This window comes from Borostomias antarcticus (assembly GCF_949987555.1).
Source record: "Borostomias antarcticus genome assembly, chromosome: 9".
Taxonomy (NCBI): Eukaryota; Metazoa; Chordata; class Actinopteri; order Stomiiformes; family Stomiidae; genus Borostomias; species Borostomias antarcticus.
The window spans coordinates 21,351,283-21,365,928 of NC_140242.1; the positions used below are offsets into that span (position 1 = coordinate 21,351,283).

Consider the following 14,646-nt stretch of genomic DNA (forward strand, 5'->3'; position numbering starts at 1 on the left):
ACACCAACAATTACTTGTCAGGATCTGTGAACAGCTAACGTTATCTAGCTAACTTAGCTAGCAGTATGACGGATGAGACGGTATACCGTAAAACCGTGAACCGCGGTATAAAATGTCCACGGTATTAGAACCGTGACATTCCCTGTGTTTATGGTATTACGTTTACGGTATTACACAATAATGCGCTGCTGAAACTTCACATTTCAAGTTGCTTGCAACAGTTAATTTTGTAATTTAATATATGCTTGCTATTAATAAACTGAGCGTAATTACAATAGTGTGTATTTTCCATCATGTGTTGAACTGTAGGGCTCGAGAACTCAGCCTATTCGAGGTGAAATGCCGTATACCGTGAAATACCATAAACCGTACCTTGTAACTAGATACCATACCGTAATGCAAAAATCCATACGTCTCATCCCTAGCTAGACCTGGTCCAGGGCGATATCCTACGTATAACGCCCTGTTACTCTCAATGCAATTTGCCTATGAAAGCGCTTCATCGGCCCGGTCGTCCGACTCTACAGACAAAACCGTTTCGTTACTCACCAAAGTAAACACATCGTTGGAAAGATGAAAGCCTTTTCTCCTAAAGCGCTACAGTTTGTAGTCCCCCACCTTTCAAATAAAGGGCAAATTTGTACACTTAAATGTTTTATATCCACAGCGCATCGACTGTCTTCTTCTACCGTTCTAATCCCTAGCTAGCAGTAACAACTCCAGTAAACTTCAATGTCTACACTTTGGTGAACAAGTTAAACAAACAATTACCTGTCAGAATTTTGGGGAACCGGTGAAAGGCAAGGTCTGGAAATGTACTCTGATAGTTGTCCAACTTATTGCAGAAAAATGTTTTCATTTTTCCAGACGTTTATTTGCCAGCTAGATGTGTAGCCTTCATGTTGACCTGACTGGATGAATTCGGCAGCAGATGACAGTCCATAATGGCGGAAACGCTACATCACCCTCTTCAGGCGGGTGCCAAAAATTCACCTAAGTGTCTCTTCTTGGCATTTCGTATTCTTTGCCTGGAGACGCGATTCTACTGCTATGCGACGCTGTTTGACTGCTTGTGATTGACTTTTGAATATTATTATGCTGTTGGTTGATGGCGATAACCGTTAAATATGTCAACAGGGACCTGCGCAAAAGTTCATTCAATCACAAAAAAAGCTAACAGTTTATGTCAGAGGTGGCAAAAGTACAGAATCTCCATTCATGTCCTCCACTCGTGGATTTCCGGGTGGAACCATAGCAACGCTATTATGTTTCAGGTGGATGAATTTCAGAGTTGCACCTGATTTATACCTCCATGGCATGGAGGGCGTAAACTGTAGATTTGACAGGTCGTACTGAAATACTAATAATTATCATCAATGGACTGCCTTTCGACTAAATGAAACAAGTGGGAATTGTTTGCTTGGTGTAGATCAAATGTAGGTTCCAAACAATTTAGCACGGATTGTTGATTTAACACACATTGTTTTGATTTTCAGCCTGCCTCATAAGTCAAATCGGATCATTGATTCTAGTCTTATGAAATCACGTTACCGTTGTGTCTACATTTTGTCGATGAACACTCCGCTGCCTGTTATGTACTCTATTATAGACATCGGTCACTCTTTCACACCAGCAGCATGCATATTCAGATCTAATTTAGATAACGTTTGCTAGTTAGCAACGTTAGCCATATGCAGCTATCCTTAACTATATTAATTAAATATCCTTTCCCCATTTGTAGCACGCATCACAATTGAAAACCAGGAGTTGCAGAAGGTAGATGATGTTCTGCCGGAGACTTCACGTATGGCTACACCCTGGGGCTCTACTTTGGAGTGTGCCCCAGCAGAGTGTCCACAACCTGGCTTCCATTCAGCATGCCTCCCGGCTTCCAGAGAGGAAGCTCCGGGGCCTACTGTTCCCCTTCAGTGAGCTGGAGACCCACCTCGCCAGGTCTGTGGACAGGGGCCAGTTCCAGCTCTTCCAGCCCAGCGTGGCGGATATATCGCAGGCAGAGAAACTCTTCTCACCTTCCCCCTCGCACAAGATCGATTACCACACCTCTGCTGTGAGGATGGAGCACACACCCACACTGGACCAGCCAGAGGTTAGTGTGATTGTTTGGGGAGGGGGGTGTAGTGAGGTAGGGGGTGGTGTGTGTGTGTGTCTGTGTGCAGGTATAGAATGGTCAGAATAAAGATCTCTACCTCCCTTAGTTCAGCCTCATGCATATTTAAAGGACCAGATTCATGTTCAGATTCACAGAGGTTGCCTGATGAATGAATACATCCACGACCCCATGGCCTAGATTTGGCGTCTGGCTCAGAATGGAAAGTTTTGTAAAGAGAGAGCAGTGTTTCCTGAGACAGGCGGTTTTAGTTACGTCTCTCTCTTTCTCTCTATATATCTCTCTTTCTCTCTCTCTCTCTCTATCTCTCTTTCTCTCTCTCATACATCCACACACACCCTCCCTCCCTCTCTCGCTTCATCCTCAGTCAGAGTGATTTATACCTCAGTCCTCAGGGTGTAGGGGCTCTCATCCATCCATCCAGTGTCTGAAAGATGGATGACTCCAGTAGCACTGACTCCCCTTCTGGCTACAGAATGACAATAGTACATCAAGTCATCAAAATATGGCATATCTGGTGACAAATAGATCTAGGCTACCTTCACCATAGTAATTGCACGATTTGACTTGCAAGGTGATATTAGCCATTTCGTAAATCATGTGATTCACCATCGACCCACACGAGAGAGAACCAGAATGGCTAATAATATTAATCGAGGAGGTGAAAAAGATTAACAGATTAAAAGATAACAACATTTCATTTTATTTCAAACCTTATAACTCGTGAAGCACTGAGGTTTCCCTCATTTACAATGTTGACAATTTCACACAGATACACAAAAACAGAACAAATTCAATATACAACAACAATAATAAAAACAGTTACAGGTCGAAGTACAAATGCCAAGAGCAGAGATCAATTTAAACTCTGTGACTGAAGGAAGTACCTCAAGCTTTAGAGTCCGTTGTAGAGTATTCCAGGTATAAGGAGCATCATGAATAAAAGCAGATCTTCTGAGTTCAGAATGCACACGAGGAACCCTGAAAACAAGCAGATCATTTGATTGGGTCTGGTAGGTACCAAGGCTCCAGTCCAACAGAGACAAGATTTATGGTGGAAGTTTACCAATAATGTCTTTGAAAATAAACAAATACCAGTGATAGTTACGCCTTAAAGAAATAGGAGACCAGCCTACCTTATCATAAAGAACACAGTGGTGGGTGTCATATCCATCACCTGTAATACATCTTAGGCCGGAGTGGTAGACACGAGTCTAGGGGTTTCAGGGTGGTCACAGAAGCATGTCTATATACTGTATTGTGTCACCATAGTCTAATACTGATAAGAAGAAAGCTTGAACAATTCTATTCCTGCTGAACATAGGAAAGCTAGAACGGTTTCTGTACAGGAAGCCAATTTTCTGCCGCAGCTTAGAGGCTAGACTGTCTACATGAAACTTGAATTAGAGTTTATCATCCAGCCACACAAGTCACGAGGATGTCCTACTGAAACATTCGTGGACATAATCAAGATGGATGCAGGAGTGGAGACTACCGATGAGATCGCCAGGTGTATGGAGGACCAGGATAACTGGAGACAAAAATGGGAAGCCCGTGTGGACGACCTGATGATTCTGTTAGAAGCCAGTACTATGCCTATATCTCCTGTTATCATGGTCATTGTAGTTTTTTTGTGTGTTGCCAGGTTTGTTTCATTGGCAGGAGTAATGTGGGCAAGTCTTCTCTCATCAAGGCGCTGTTCTCCCTGGCTCCTGATGTAGAGGTCAGAGTGTCCAAAACCCCGGTAAGTACAAACACACATCCCGTTCTAAATCAACCCCTAAACACTATTCTATAGAATACGATATTATACTATTATATGATATTCCTTAAGCATTTGTGGAGATCTGAGTGGATTGAGGAGAGGAAAGCAATGTGGTTGCAGTTCTAAGCAGCTAATCAAAGTCAAAATTAAAGCTATTTGCCAAAGTCATAATTAGTTGCCACATTAAGTAAGATAACATTTGTTATTTATCTAGTATCTGGCATTCATCTAATTGTTTATGCCCTTTTAAACTGACATTGATATCCTACCAATTCTCCCATAGGGCCACACAAAGAAGATGAACTTCTTTAAAGTGGGGAAGGCCTTTAGCATTGTGGACATGCCGGGCTATGGACACAGGTCGCCCAAGGACTTTGTGGACATGGTGGAGCCCTATCTGGAGACCAGGAAAAAGTAGGACCTGCCAGGTTTCAGCAGGCCTGCTTTTAAATTGGTCTGGTATTGAATTTGTGTGTGTGTGTGTGTGTGTGTGTGTTTTACATAACTGATTGTCATTGTAGAGATGTTAACAGAATTGGGTTTCTTCTTGTTGTTTTTTTTCTCTCAGTTTGGTGAGGATCTTCCTGTTAGTGGACGGCAGCGTGGGACTTTTGAAGGCAGACATGGTCGCCCTGGAGATGTGTGAAGAGTTCCGACGGCCTTACGTTGTGAGAGAGGCAGTCCAGGCTTCACATGATTCAGTCCAGGCTTCACATGATTCAGTCCAGGCTTCACATGATTCAGTCCAGGCTTCACATGATTCAGTCCAGGCTTCACATGATTCAGTCCAGGCTTCACATGAGGCAGTCCAGACTTCACATGAGTCAGTCCAGGCTTCACATGAGTCAGTACAGGCTTCACATGAGTCAGACCAGGCTTCACATGAGTCAGTCCAGGCTTCACATGAGTCAGTCCAGGCTTCACATGAGTCAGACCAGGCTTCACATGAGTCAGTCCAGGCTTCACATGAGTCAGACCAGGCTTCACTTGAGTCAGTCCAGGCTTCACATGAGTCAGACCAGGCTTCACATGAGTCAGACCAGGCTTCACATGAGTCAGACCAGGCTTCACATGAGTCAGACCAGGCTTCACGTGAGTCAGACCAGGCTTCACGTGATTCAGTCCAGGCTTCACGTGATTCAGTCCAGGCTTCACGTGATTCAGTCCAGGCTTCACATGATTCAGTCCAGGCTTCACATGATTCAGTCCAGGCTTCACATGATTCAGTCCAGGCTTCACACCGACATGACAGTCAGTGCAGGCTTCACATGAGTCAGTCCAGGCTTCACGTGGAAATATTGGAAATATTGTTGATGTCATTTTCATTGCACGTCATGATGTAAACCCCTCTCCCCCCCCCCACTCATGCTTGGTGTGTTTCATCATGCTGTCCAGAAGAAATGAATGTTGAAAGCTCCAACTTGTCCCACTCAGCTATTTAAAAACTGCACTCCTGTCCAAACGCCACTGCATGAAGTCATTATTAGTTATGGAGTAGCTCTCTGCTCTTCAGGTGCTCCAGAGTGAATTATTTATGCTTTTAGGTTATTAAGCACTTTGATCTTATCTACTGTAAGATTGTGACAACGCTTACTTTATTCATGAAGATCTTGTCCTGCAACATGGGTGGTTGGAGGTTAGCATGGCAGATTGAATCACAGCAATATGTAAGAATTGATTATATGTGTATGATGGGTATACGTGGCTAGTAGAGGGCCTATGGCTACAATGTTCTGAATAACAGTGGCATAGTATTAGACTACATTACTCTATTGGTACTGAATGTAGTTAATCATATGTGGGGTTGAATGGCCTGCATTTATTATGTCATGTTCAAATCGCTGACCTGTAAATCAAGTACTGTACATTTGTACAAGAAGAACTGCATGTAATGACCTTAAACGACCAGTAGATGGCAAGATAGCATTACTGTTCAGCCACATCAACCTGCCACATCAACCTTATATATCAATAAGAATTTGGAATAATTCAACATTTTAGATTAAATTGTTTTAATTTCACCAGGTTTATGATTTCACCAGCATCTCAGCACTGTTGTATGTTTATCTGTTCAACCACAATGTTCTGGCATGAATTATTTCACATCCAGCTTTGTGTATTTTCAGATGGTGGTGACCAAAATAGACAAGAGTCGCCAGGGGGCGCTGTTGAATCATCTGCTGCATCTGCAGGAAGTCATTAGAACACAAACTGCTCGATGCTTCCCCCAGCCCTTCCTAGTTAGGTAAGATACCAGTACACACACACACACACACACACACACAGAGAGAGACAATCAGAGCATCATACCCTTTTTGAGATTGACCATTCACATCAGCTCATGTCTCAGACACGGTAGGAGACTGACAAACCCGCACCATGAAAATCAAGTCATGGTTGGGATAGTCTTGCATAGCCAGACGTATCTTGTTTACGCTGTGCCAGTGCTGGAGAAAGGTCTGGCTGGATTACCATTCGGGGATAGGGGGGTAAAAACGCTATATTTCTTTAAACCCATCTCAATCATCTTCGGTGAAGCGGTTGCTATGCTGTTGTTGTTTCACATAGTTTGTATTGAGTCTTATTGGGCCGACAACATATTCTGTCGCCACTAATTGGGCAGTAATAAACAAATGACAAGGCGTATCCACACAAACTACTTCCGTTGAGTCAGACTATGGTTGGGAAAATCACATATGTAGGTCAAGGTCATCTGTTTTGCTGTAGTCTTGTGATCTGCAGACAGGAAGTCAGTGTACACTGCTTCCACACAGCCTGTATTTAAAATAAAGTGGCTACAGGCTATGTGTTGACCAACATCACACTGAAGTTATAAACCACGCATGTTCAGTTTTCACACTATGGTAAGCTAAATTAGTGCATGTTTGAAGAAGTTATTCAACCCAGATTTGAAAAGAAGCAGTGCTACTCAGGTTAAGTTATTTTACTCTTAAACATCTAAACCACCGTTGTTTTTTTATGTCACTACTGAAATGGGATGGTGAATAGTAAATGGATTGCACTTACTTATATAGCACCTTTCTACCTTAGCGGGAAAAGCGCTTTACAATGACCTCTCGTTCACCCATTCACACACCAATGGCGGCAGCTTTCATGCAAGGCGCCAGCCTGCTCATCGGGAGCAATTTGGGGTTCAGCGTCTTGCTCAAGGAAACTCCGACATGTGGACAGGATGAGCTGGGAGTTGAACAGCCGACCCTGCGGTCATTGGACGACCCGCTCTACCTCCTGAGCCCCAGCCACCTCAGCTGTCTATCCAGATTGACCAGATTAGATAAGATCTCACATGTACACACAACCACACGCACAAAACCTGCAGTCATATACTGATTTAAATCAGAAAAGGGGAGATTTCGGAGCTGACACTTTGGCTGACGGTCGGTGTATCCTGGCAGCGTGTGTTCATGTCATGGTTAAGTTCTGACCAGCCCAGGCCTTGAGGCTGGCGGCCGCCTGCGTTTTCAGGAGGAAGGACTAAGGTCAGAGGCACGGCTCGCTCTGATAGAACACTGATAATACGGCAGCTGAGGAGCTACTCTACAACCATATACCACACACACACACACACACACACCAACTAACATCAAACACACATACACACACACGCACACCGACTCTCTCTCTCTCACACACACACACACACACACACACACAAACACACACACACACACACACACCAACTAACATCACACACACACACACACACACCAACTAACATCACACACACATACACACGCACACCGACTCTCTCTCACACACACACACACACACACCAACTAACATCACACACACACACACATACTCACACACACCAATTCACTGGAGGGCCCTTTTGGTACCGTCTCAACAGCTCATGCACACACACACACACACACACACACACACACACACTTACATTGCATGTGGTTTCACATGTAGATGTATACATTGCTAATTATGTAACTACTGCATTGCGCACAGTGAATGCTTTACTCAGTCATCCATATATACAAACATTGGATACTAATAACTATTCTTTCTTTTTGTCCACCCCTCTCTCCCAATCCACAGCTCGCTCCATTTTTCCGGGGTTTACCTGCTGAGGTGTCTCATCGCCCATGTAACGGGGAACATCCAACTAGGTGACACAGCGCCAAGCTGACCTGAGACCAGCTCAGCCCCGCCACCACTATGAACACCGTATGAAGCTCGCTGCTCTGGCATCAGTTTAACAAACGTTCTAATGGACTGGAGATTGAAAGACTGACCGGGTCATTGCACTGTGTCCATAGTGACGCTGTACCCAGGCAGGCCATCTCCGAGGGGCTTCCTTAGATCCCCCAGCCAAGTAGCTAGTGTAAGGAAACAGACGGCTGATCTCAGACCATCTGTTATCGCATGGATAATATTTATTGTCTGAAACCAACAGCTTATTGGAAAAAGGAGCTACATTAACAGACCTGAGATCAGCCACCCAGTTTGATATCATTAACTCTTTGTTTATGTACTTTACAGTACATGATGTGAAATTGTTTGGGCTTGCTTTTGTATAAAAAAATAAAAGCTCACACAATTGTGGTTGGTTATCCTATAACTGGACTCTATGGACCCCTCTTGCATATATTAAGATTTTGTCAACCATTCCCTTTAATGAATGACAGGATCTAGAGAGAAGAAAGAGAACCGTGAAAGTTAATCATACTGTACACTAGGCAAATATAGAGAATGCATTATTTTGTTGCAAAATAATACTGACTTGGAAACCCATGGAGCCGCTGGTAAATAAAATAGAAGATTACTTTTAATTTGATTTAAGTTATATTTTTTAAAATAAAGTTACGATAACTTAGTTTGAGATGTTTATATATAAATTGCGATTATATAATTTCTATGAATTGATTTTACGAAATGTTAACCTTCATTAATCCTTGTACAAATGTACTTTCCCCTGTGTTAGAACTTCCACATTGTGGCTTCCACTGTCCTAACTGGTTACAGGGTTTTTAAAAAGTAACCTGCTATCTTGCTGTTGAAACTTGGTTTCTTTTTTTTTTTCTTTTTGTTACTGTTTACAATCTTCTTCTTTTTTTTTTTTACTGTCCATGTCCCCACGGGGACCATGACGCACAGAGGACGCTTCAGCTGCGCTCACCTTGGTGGCTCAACAAAGCCGATGTTGCATCTCTATGCCTGGAAGAGGCCAATAAAATGTTTAAAGCCAAAGAGTGATAATAAAAAAAAAAAGGTGGTGCAATCACATTTATTGTACCCAAAGTTGAAACAAGACATTCTTTATATATGTTCCCATTTGGACACTGCCCTCATAAAAATACATTGGGTACAGGTTAATTTTTGATTTTCTCTCATTTCCGCCCTAACTAGTTTGAATAAGCCGCAGGTAGGTATTAAAGGGCGAGTGCGACAGGTGTTCGGTCTCAGTGCGGCCTCTGTCATCGTGGACACAGGAGAAGGACGGATTGCTGGAGGAGCGGTCATCTGGAGACAACAAAACAAACACTGCCCTCCCCCCGGAACGCGATCTTCTCAGCGTCTGCTCTCCCGCATAACTTCGCTTTGTCCACAATGGCCGCCGTACCCATGACAAGCATGCCACCGGACGCCACCTGCCACCCCAACGCCACCGTCTGCGCGGGCACGTCCTGCCTGGCCCTCGCCAGCAACTTCAACGAGATCCTGAATGTGGTCCTCAGCACCGTGCTGACCGTCATGCTGGCCATGGTCATGTTCGCCATGGGCTGCACCGTGGAGGTCAAGCAGCTGTGGGGCCACATCCGGAGGCCGTGGGGCATCTTCATCGGCTTCCTCTGCCAGTTCGGCATCATGCCCTTCACCGCCTTCGCCCTGGCGCTGGCCTTCGACGTGCTCCCCGTGCAGGCCATCGTCATCATCATCATGGGCTGCTGTCCAGGGGGCTCGGGCTCAAACATCATCGCTTTCTGGCTGGACGGGGACATGGACCTCAGGTGAGACCCGGTGATCCAGCGCAGGGCCGGCCCGAGGCATAGGCGAAATAGGCGGTCGCCTAGGGCGCCAAATGGCCAAGGGGCGCCTGGCCAAGGAGCACCAAAAAAAAAAAAAAAAAAAATATTTTTTATTTTTATTAAAATAATTTCATTCCGTAATCCCTACTGTCTCTATTACGCTTCGCAATGCGGTGCGGCGCCTCCGCCCAGCGCCGGGCGCCTCCCCCGTTAACAAATCGCGCAGCAGCACCCCCCCCCCCCCCCCCCGTCAGCAAAACGAAACTGAAGGTGTTCCATAATCTCGCCTAGAGCTGCTGAAATGCTAGGGCCGGCCCTGATCCAGCGACAGGCCTGGGGAGGTGAAGGTGGACACTTTCCTCAAGAGTCATTCATACAAGTCACTTAGTGGTAAACGTGGTGGCCTTGACTCGTCACAGAATCCCAAATCAGCCCCTTAGAGAATTCAATAAATGGCATGGTAATACGTTTCACCTTGCTCTTATTGACCAGTGTAATATTTGCCATGTATAGGCTGTAGGCTATCTATTCTAGGCGAGTATATCAAAGATAGATTAGGACACATGGAATGCATCCATTTTATACAGCATTTAAGAGCAGTGAGTCTTTGACATCTGATGATGTGTTTTCACAGAGTAAACACAAAGGGCCATATGTCCTTCATAATGTTAAAGTAGTTTGCTTTTTGCCCTTTTTATTTTCAAAACTGTTTTGCCAAGTGTGAACGCAGTACGTCTCTAGTGACTTGGTATCAACCTCGTACGACCCAGTTGTATTAATGCTGTGCCAACGTGTCCCTGCAGCATCAGTATGACGGCCTGCTCCTCTATCTTGGCGCTCGGGATGATGCCCCTGTGTCTGCTCATCTACACCTCTGTCTGGACCTCAGCCCACACCATCCAGATCCCCTACGACAGCATAGGTAAGAACGCTAACTTGGCAGAGACGGGTCCTAACATCCAAACATGGTAGACATCAACTACTGTATGGCATTATGTAGAGCACTAATACACCGGTGACATTTCTGCACACCATGGACATTCGCTGTGACAGTATAAGTGTGCAATGACTCACAACAGGCATTCCCTGTCACTGCCAGTGAAATTCAACACACCATGGCACACATAACATGGACATCCCCTATCCCTACCTGGATCTCATACTGTACACCACCCATATACCCAGAACTCTTAAAAAAGAGTTTGAAATGCTAGTAGCACGCCACACATCTTTAGCCCATACTGTATAGTTGGCCCTGACGGATGCATGGACCTATGGTTGCTCGCTAGTCCACAAGTTGAATTAATTTGCCCATTTAAATTAATGTGTCGCTGTGTCCCTATAGGCATCACTCTTGTGTCCCTCCTCATCCCTGTCGCCCTTGGAATCTACGTCAAAAACAGGTGGCCCAAAGCTGCCAAGAAGATCCTCAAGGTGAGAATCGGCTCTCATACACACGTGATGAACGCACAGTTAAATAGCCTCTGCGATAGACTAACTGTAAACGGTGTGGCGACATTTTTTACGAGACTTTTCCCTTCTTGGGCGGGAGGGAGGGTCGTACTAAGAATCAGTGAGGATGGGGAAAGCATACTAAAATGTGCATGTGTGCGTGCGTGTGTCCGTGCATGCGTGTGTCTGCAGGTGGGCTCCATCATGGGCTTCCTCCTCATCGTCATCATCGCGGTGGTGGGCGGGGTGCTGTACAAGTCCTCCTGGACCATCGCGCCATCCCTCTGGATCATCGGCGCCATCTACCCCTTCGTGGGCTTTGGCATGGGCTTCCTCATGGCCCGCTTTGTTGGGCAGCCCTGGCACAGGTACCGTGTTACAACCTGTTACGACACACAATCACTGCCTGTTAGGTGTAACGGAACAGCTAGTGATACTGATAGGATATCTGATTTCAGCAATAAAAAAAAAACAATTATAGTATCGGTATCATTGGTAATGAGGTGGTTTACTGCATACATGATTAAATCCCCCCTTTCCCAATCTGAACTCACTGACAACAATTTAAGCATTTATATTTGAAATGAGGGTGAAAAAACATTTCCATGCATTTCCTTTTGAAAAATGTGGGTGTAATTTACTCATTTTATTTTACACAAAACCTTTAATTTCACACTGTAACATTGGTTGAAAGAAACTGACAGAACTAGGCCACTAAGAGCTGTGACCATAACATCCTGTGACTGGTGGAACTTCCCTAACAAGCCTTGGTTGTGGGGGGTTGTGTGTAGGTGTCGCACCATTGCCCTGGAGACGGGCTTCCAGAACTCCCAGCTGTGCAGCACCATCGTCAACCTGTCCTTCTCCCCTGCGGACCTGGAGGTCATGTTCGCCTTCCCTCTCATCTATAGCATCTTTCAGCTGGTGGTGGCTCTCATGGCTGTGGGAGGTAAGGGGTTAATACCGCTGTATTCTCTCTCTCTCTCTCTCTCTCTCTCTCTCTCTCTCTCTCACACACTCTCACACTCTCACACTTTCTCTCTCTCTCTCTCATACACAACACGGCTAATATCCATGTTCCATTGACCATTGGGAAGCTTGAGTACATTGTTAGCATGGCTGTCCATTTTTTGCAAAATTGGTCTGACCATATTTGTACATCCTGTCTATATTTGCGCCCAGTATGTGTTCTGTCATGACATGCCATTAGGCCAAACATTCATTGTTTGGTCAGAACCCCAGGAGCTTAGGTGTGCAACATTCTTCTCCCTCTCTAAGGCTACCAGATGTACAAGAAGTTGTGTCGCGGCGGCGGATCTCAGGAGGTCGGGGAGGACTCCAAGGCTGACGTAGAGACGCCCGACACCAAGCAGAAGGAGGCGTTGGAGAACGACGCCTTTGAGTATGACGAGAACGGGAACTCTGGGGTCAAGGGCAAGGATACCCAGCTGTGAGCACCTGCACGACGCAGGCTGAGGACAGTCACTGCCCACACATGCAAGCGCCCCAGGATGCACCAGCACCAAGCAAAAACCCACTTAAAGTTGCACTGAAACGGACGTTTGAGATCATCTAACTTCCGTAATTTGACGTATTTCCGACGCAAACAAGCTATGAGGGTGGGACATATGTTTAGAGGAATTTGATTGGGACATTGACAAGTGGACAGGTTTTAAGAACTTTAGACAGATTCGATAGAAGGATAGCGTTGATTTGACGGATGGATGTCGTGAGATTATTGGCCTAAAATCTAAGGTACCTGTTGTCGTCATTGCACGTGACCTACTGTTTTCCAGGAAGAAATTATATACTTTGATATAAGATTACAACAAAAGTAGAATTTTGTAATTTTTTTGGCATAAAAATTGAATAGGTGAACACTATAGCCAATTATGTGAACCAAAATGGGACAGAATGCTTTTTTAATTTCAGTGCGACACACACACTGGAGGTGTGCAGGACAGATCACACACAATCAACATGGAGGTGTCAGTGAAGCTGTACCTCGTGTCCCATCTTAGGTCATGACCTCTTCTGCCCTGGTGTACCTCACATTTTACTGCAGTATATACAGTACACATGGATAGATATCAAGGAAGCAAGGGACAAAGTATTGTGGTGACCGAGGTGTGGTGAGTTTGGTCGAGTGGTCAGGGTTTGTGTCTTAGTAAATCCATTGAGGATCTTTGCATGAGGTGTAAATGTGCCTATTTATTAAGTCAACCTAAACTAATTTATTTGTCCATCTCATTGGGCTCTAGAGACATACGCAACATAAACACATTCTATTGTTTTAAAGAAGGCGTGGTTACAGTATGTCCATGAATGTAACTCTCTATTAATTATATGGTATTATGTTATGTTTTATTGTTTTTTTCTTCTATATTCTAGAACATGTTTTGTAACATTTGAAAATAAACGACGGACAACATATGTGACTCTCCCAAACTTTTACCATTATATTTATGCTTATCAGCCATTAACTCAATAAAATATAAACCTTTTTATCAAGTACCAAGTATTGAGCATTCATTTATTAACCAGAAATGGTGCTCAGAGAGCACAGACCTCCACCCATTAATGCATTGTGTGGCTGTGTGCGTGCGAGCAGGACATGTTTGGTATTGCTGCAATCATTAGGTCAAGAGCTTTATGCAAGTCAAAACCCCTTTTCAAATGTGACATTCCCACATTGAGATAAGACCGTTTCAATTGTTTTGAATTGTTGGGACTCCTGAGCCCAAGTTGGCAGAGTTCCCCTGCTTATTTTCCCCCTGGAGAAATAAGCGGTCCTGAGCCTTAAGTCAAAAATATGACTGGAGGTGAATGGGTGGCTCTGTGGCGCCCCCTGCGGGTCACAGCCGGCAGGGAGAAGTTTGGTGCACTCCGAGCTGTCCCCCTGCACACCCCAGTCCAAACCCCGTGCCTCTAGTGCCCCCACATAGGGAGCAGTCCAAACCCTGTCTCTATTGCCCCCACAGCCCGCTGGCTTTGTACTAAGTTTTTTTTTTCATTTGTGGTCCCGGCCTGTGATTCGGATCCGCTCCAAAATTGAATGGGTTCTATGTTGGCCCATAACTACATTCCTTCACCGAGTTTCATGAAAATTGGTTACATAGTTTTTGTGTAATCCTCTAAATGACTGGAGGTGAATGACCGGCCTGGCCTGTCTGTGTTTGGGCGGCCCGTGGACCCGCCCCGTGATTCGGTACCGCTCCCAAAATGTAATAGGTTCTAGGTTGGACCATGCTACACCCTTCCAATGAGTTTTGTTAATGTCGGTCCAGTAATTTTTGCGT

General features: G+C 44.9%; 2 protein-coding genes across 2 annotated transcripts; both read left to right on the top strand.

The window, feature by feature from the left end:
* Window positions 1-1,311: 1,311 nt before the first annotated feature.
* gtpbp8 (GTP binding protein 8) lies at window positions 1,312-8,372 on the top strand. Its single transcript, XM_084443413.1, has 7 exons — window positions 1,312-1,436; window positions 1,742-2,107; window positions 3,774-3,872; window positions 4,177-4,307; window positions 4,462-4,561; window positions 6,020-6,138; window positions 7,965-8,372. Exons 2-7 carry the CDS (start codon window positions 1,781-1,783, stop codon window positions 8,053-8,055), a joined length of 867 nt encoding a protein of 288 aa, XP_084299539.1. The 5' UTR covers window positions 1,312-1,436; window positions 1,742-1,780; the 3' UTR covers window positions 8,056-8,372.
* A 1,104-nt stretch (window positions 8,373-9,476) lies between these two features.
* slc10a2 (solute carrier family 10 member 2) lies at window positions 9,477-12,801 on the top strand (the record flags this gene model as incomplete). The annotated part of the gene is made up of 6 exons (XM_084442894.1): window positions 9,477-9,877; window positions 10,699-10,817; window positions 11,241-11,329; window positions 11,540-11,715; window positions 12,139-12,296; window positions 12,626-12,801. The coding sequence occupies 6 exons, from the start codon at window positions 9,477-9,479 to the stop codon at window positions 12,799-12,801; spliced, it is 1,119 nt and encodes a 372-aa protein (XP_084299020.1).
* Between the last annotated feature and the right edge of the window lie 1,845 nt (window positions 12,802-14,646).

What these genes read in the sequence shown, in the direction of transcription:
- gtpbp8 (XM_084443413.1), top strand. Translation starts at nt 1,781, where the DNA reads ATGATGTTCTGCCGGAGACTTCACGTATGGCTACACCCTGGGGCTCTA. An exon ending in TATCTGGAGACCAGGAAAAA is followed by an intron (nt 4,308 to 4,461) that starts GTAGGACCTGCC and finishes TTTTTCTCTCAG; the next exon opens with TTTGGTGAGGATCTTCCTGT. An exon ending in AGTTCCGACGGCCTTACGTT is followed by an intron (nt 4,562 to 6,019) that starts GTGAGAGAGGCA and finishes GTGTATTTTCAG; the next exon opens with ATGGTGGTGACCAAAATAGA.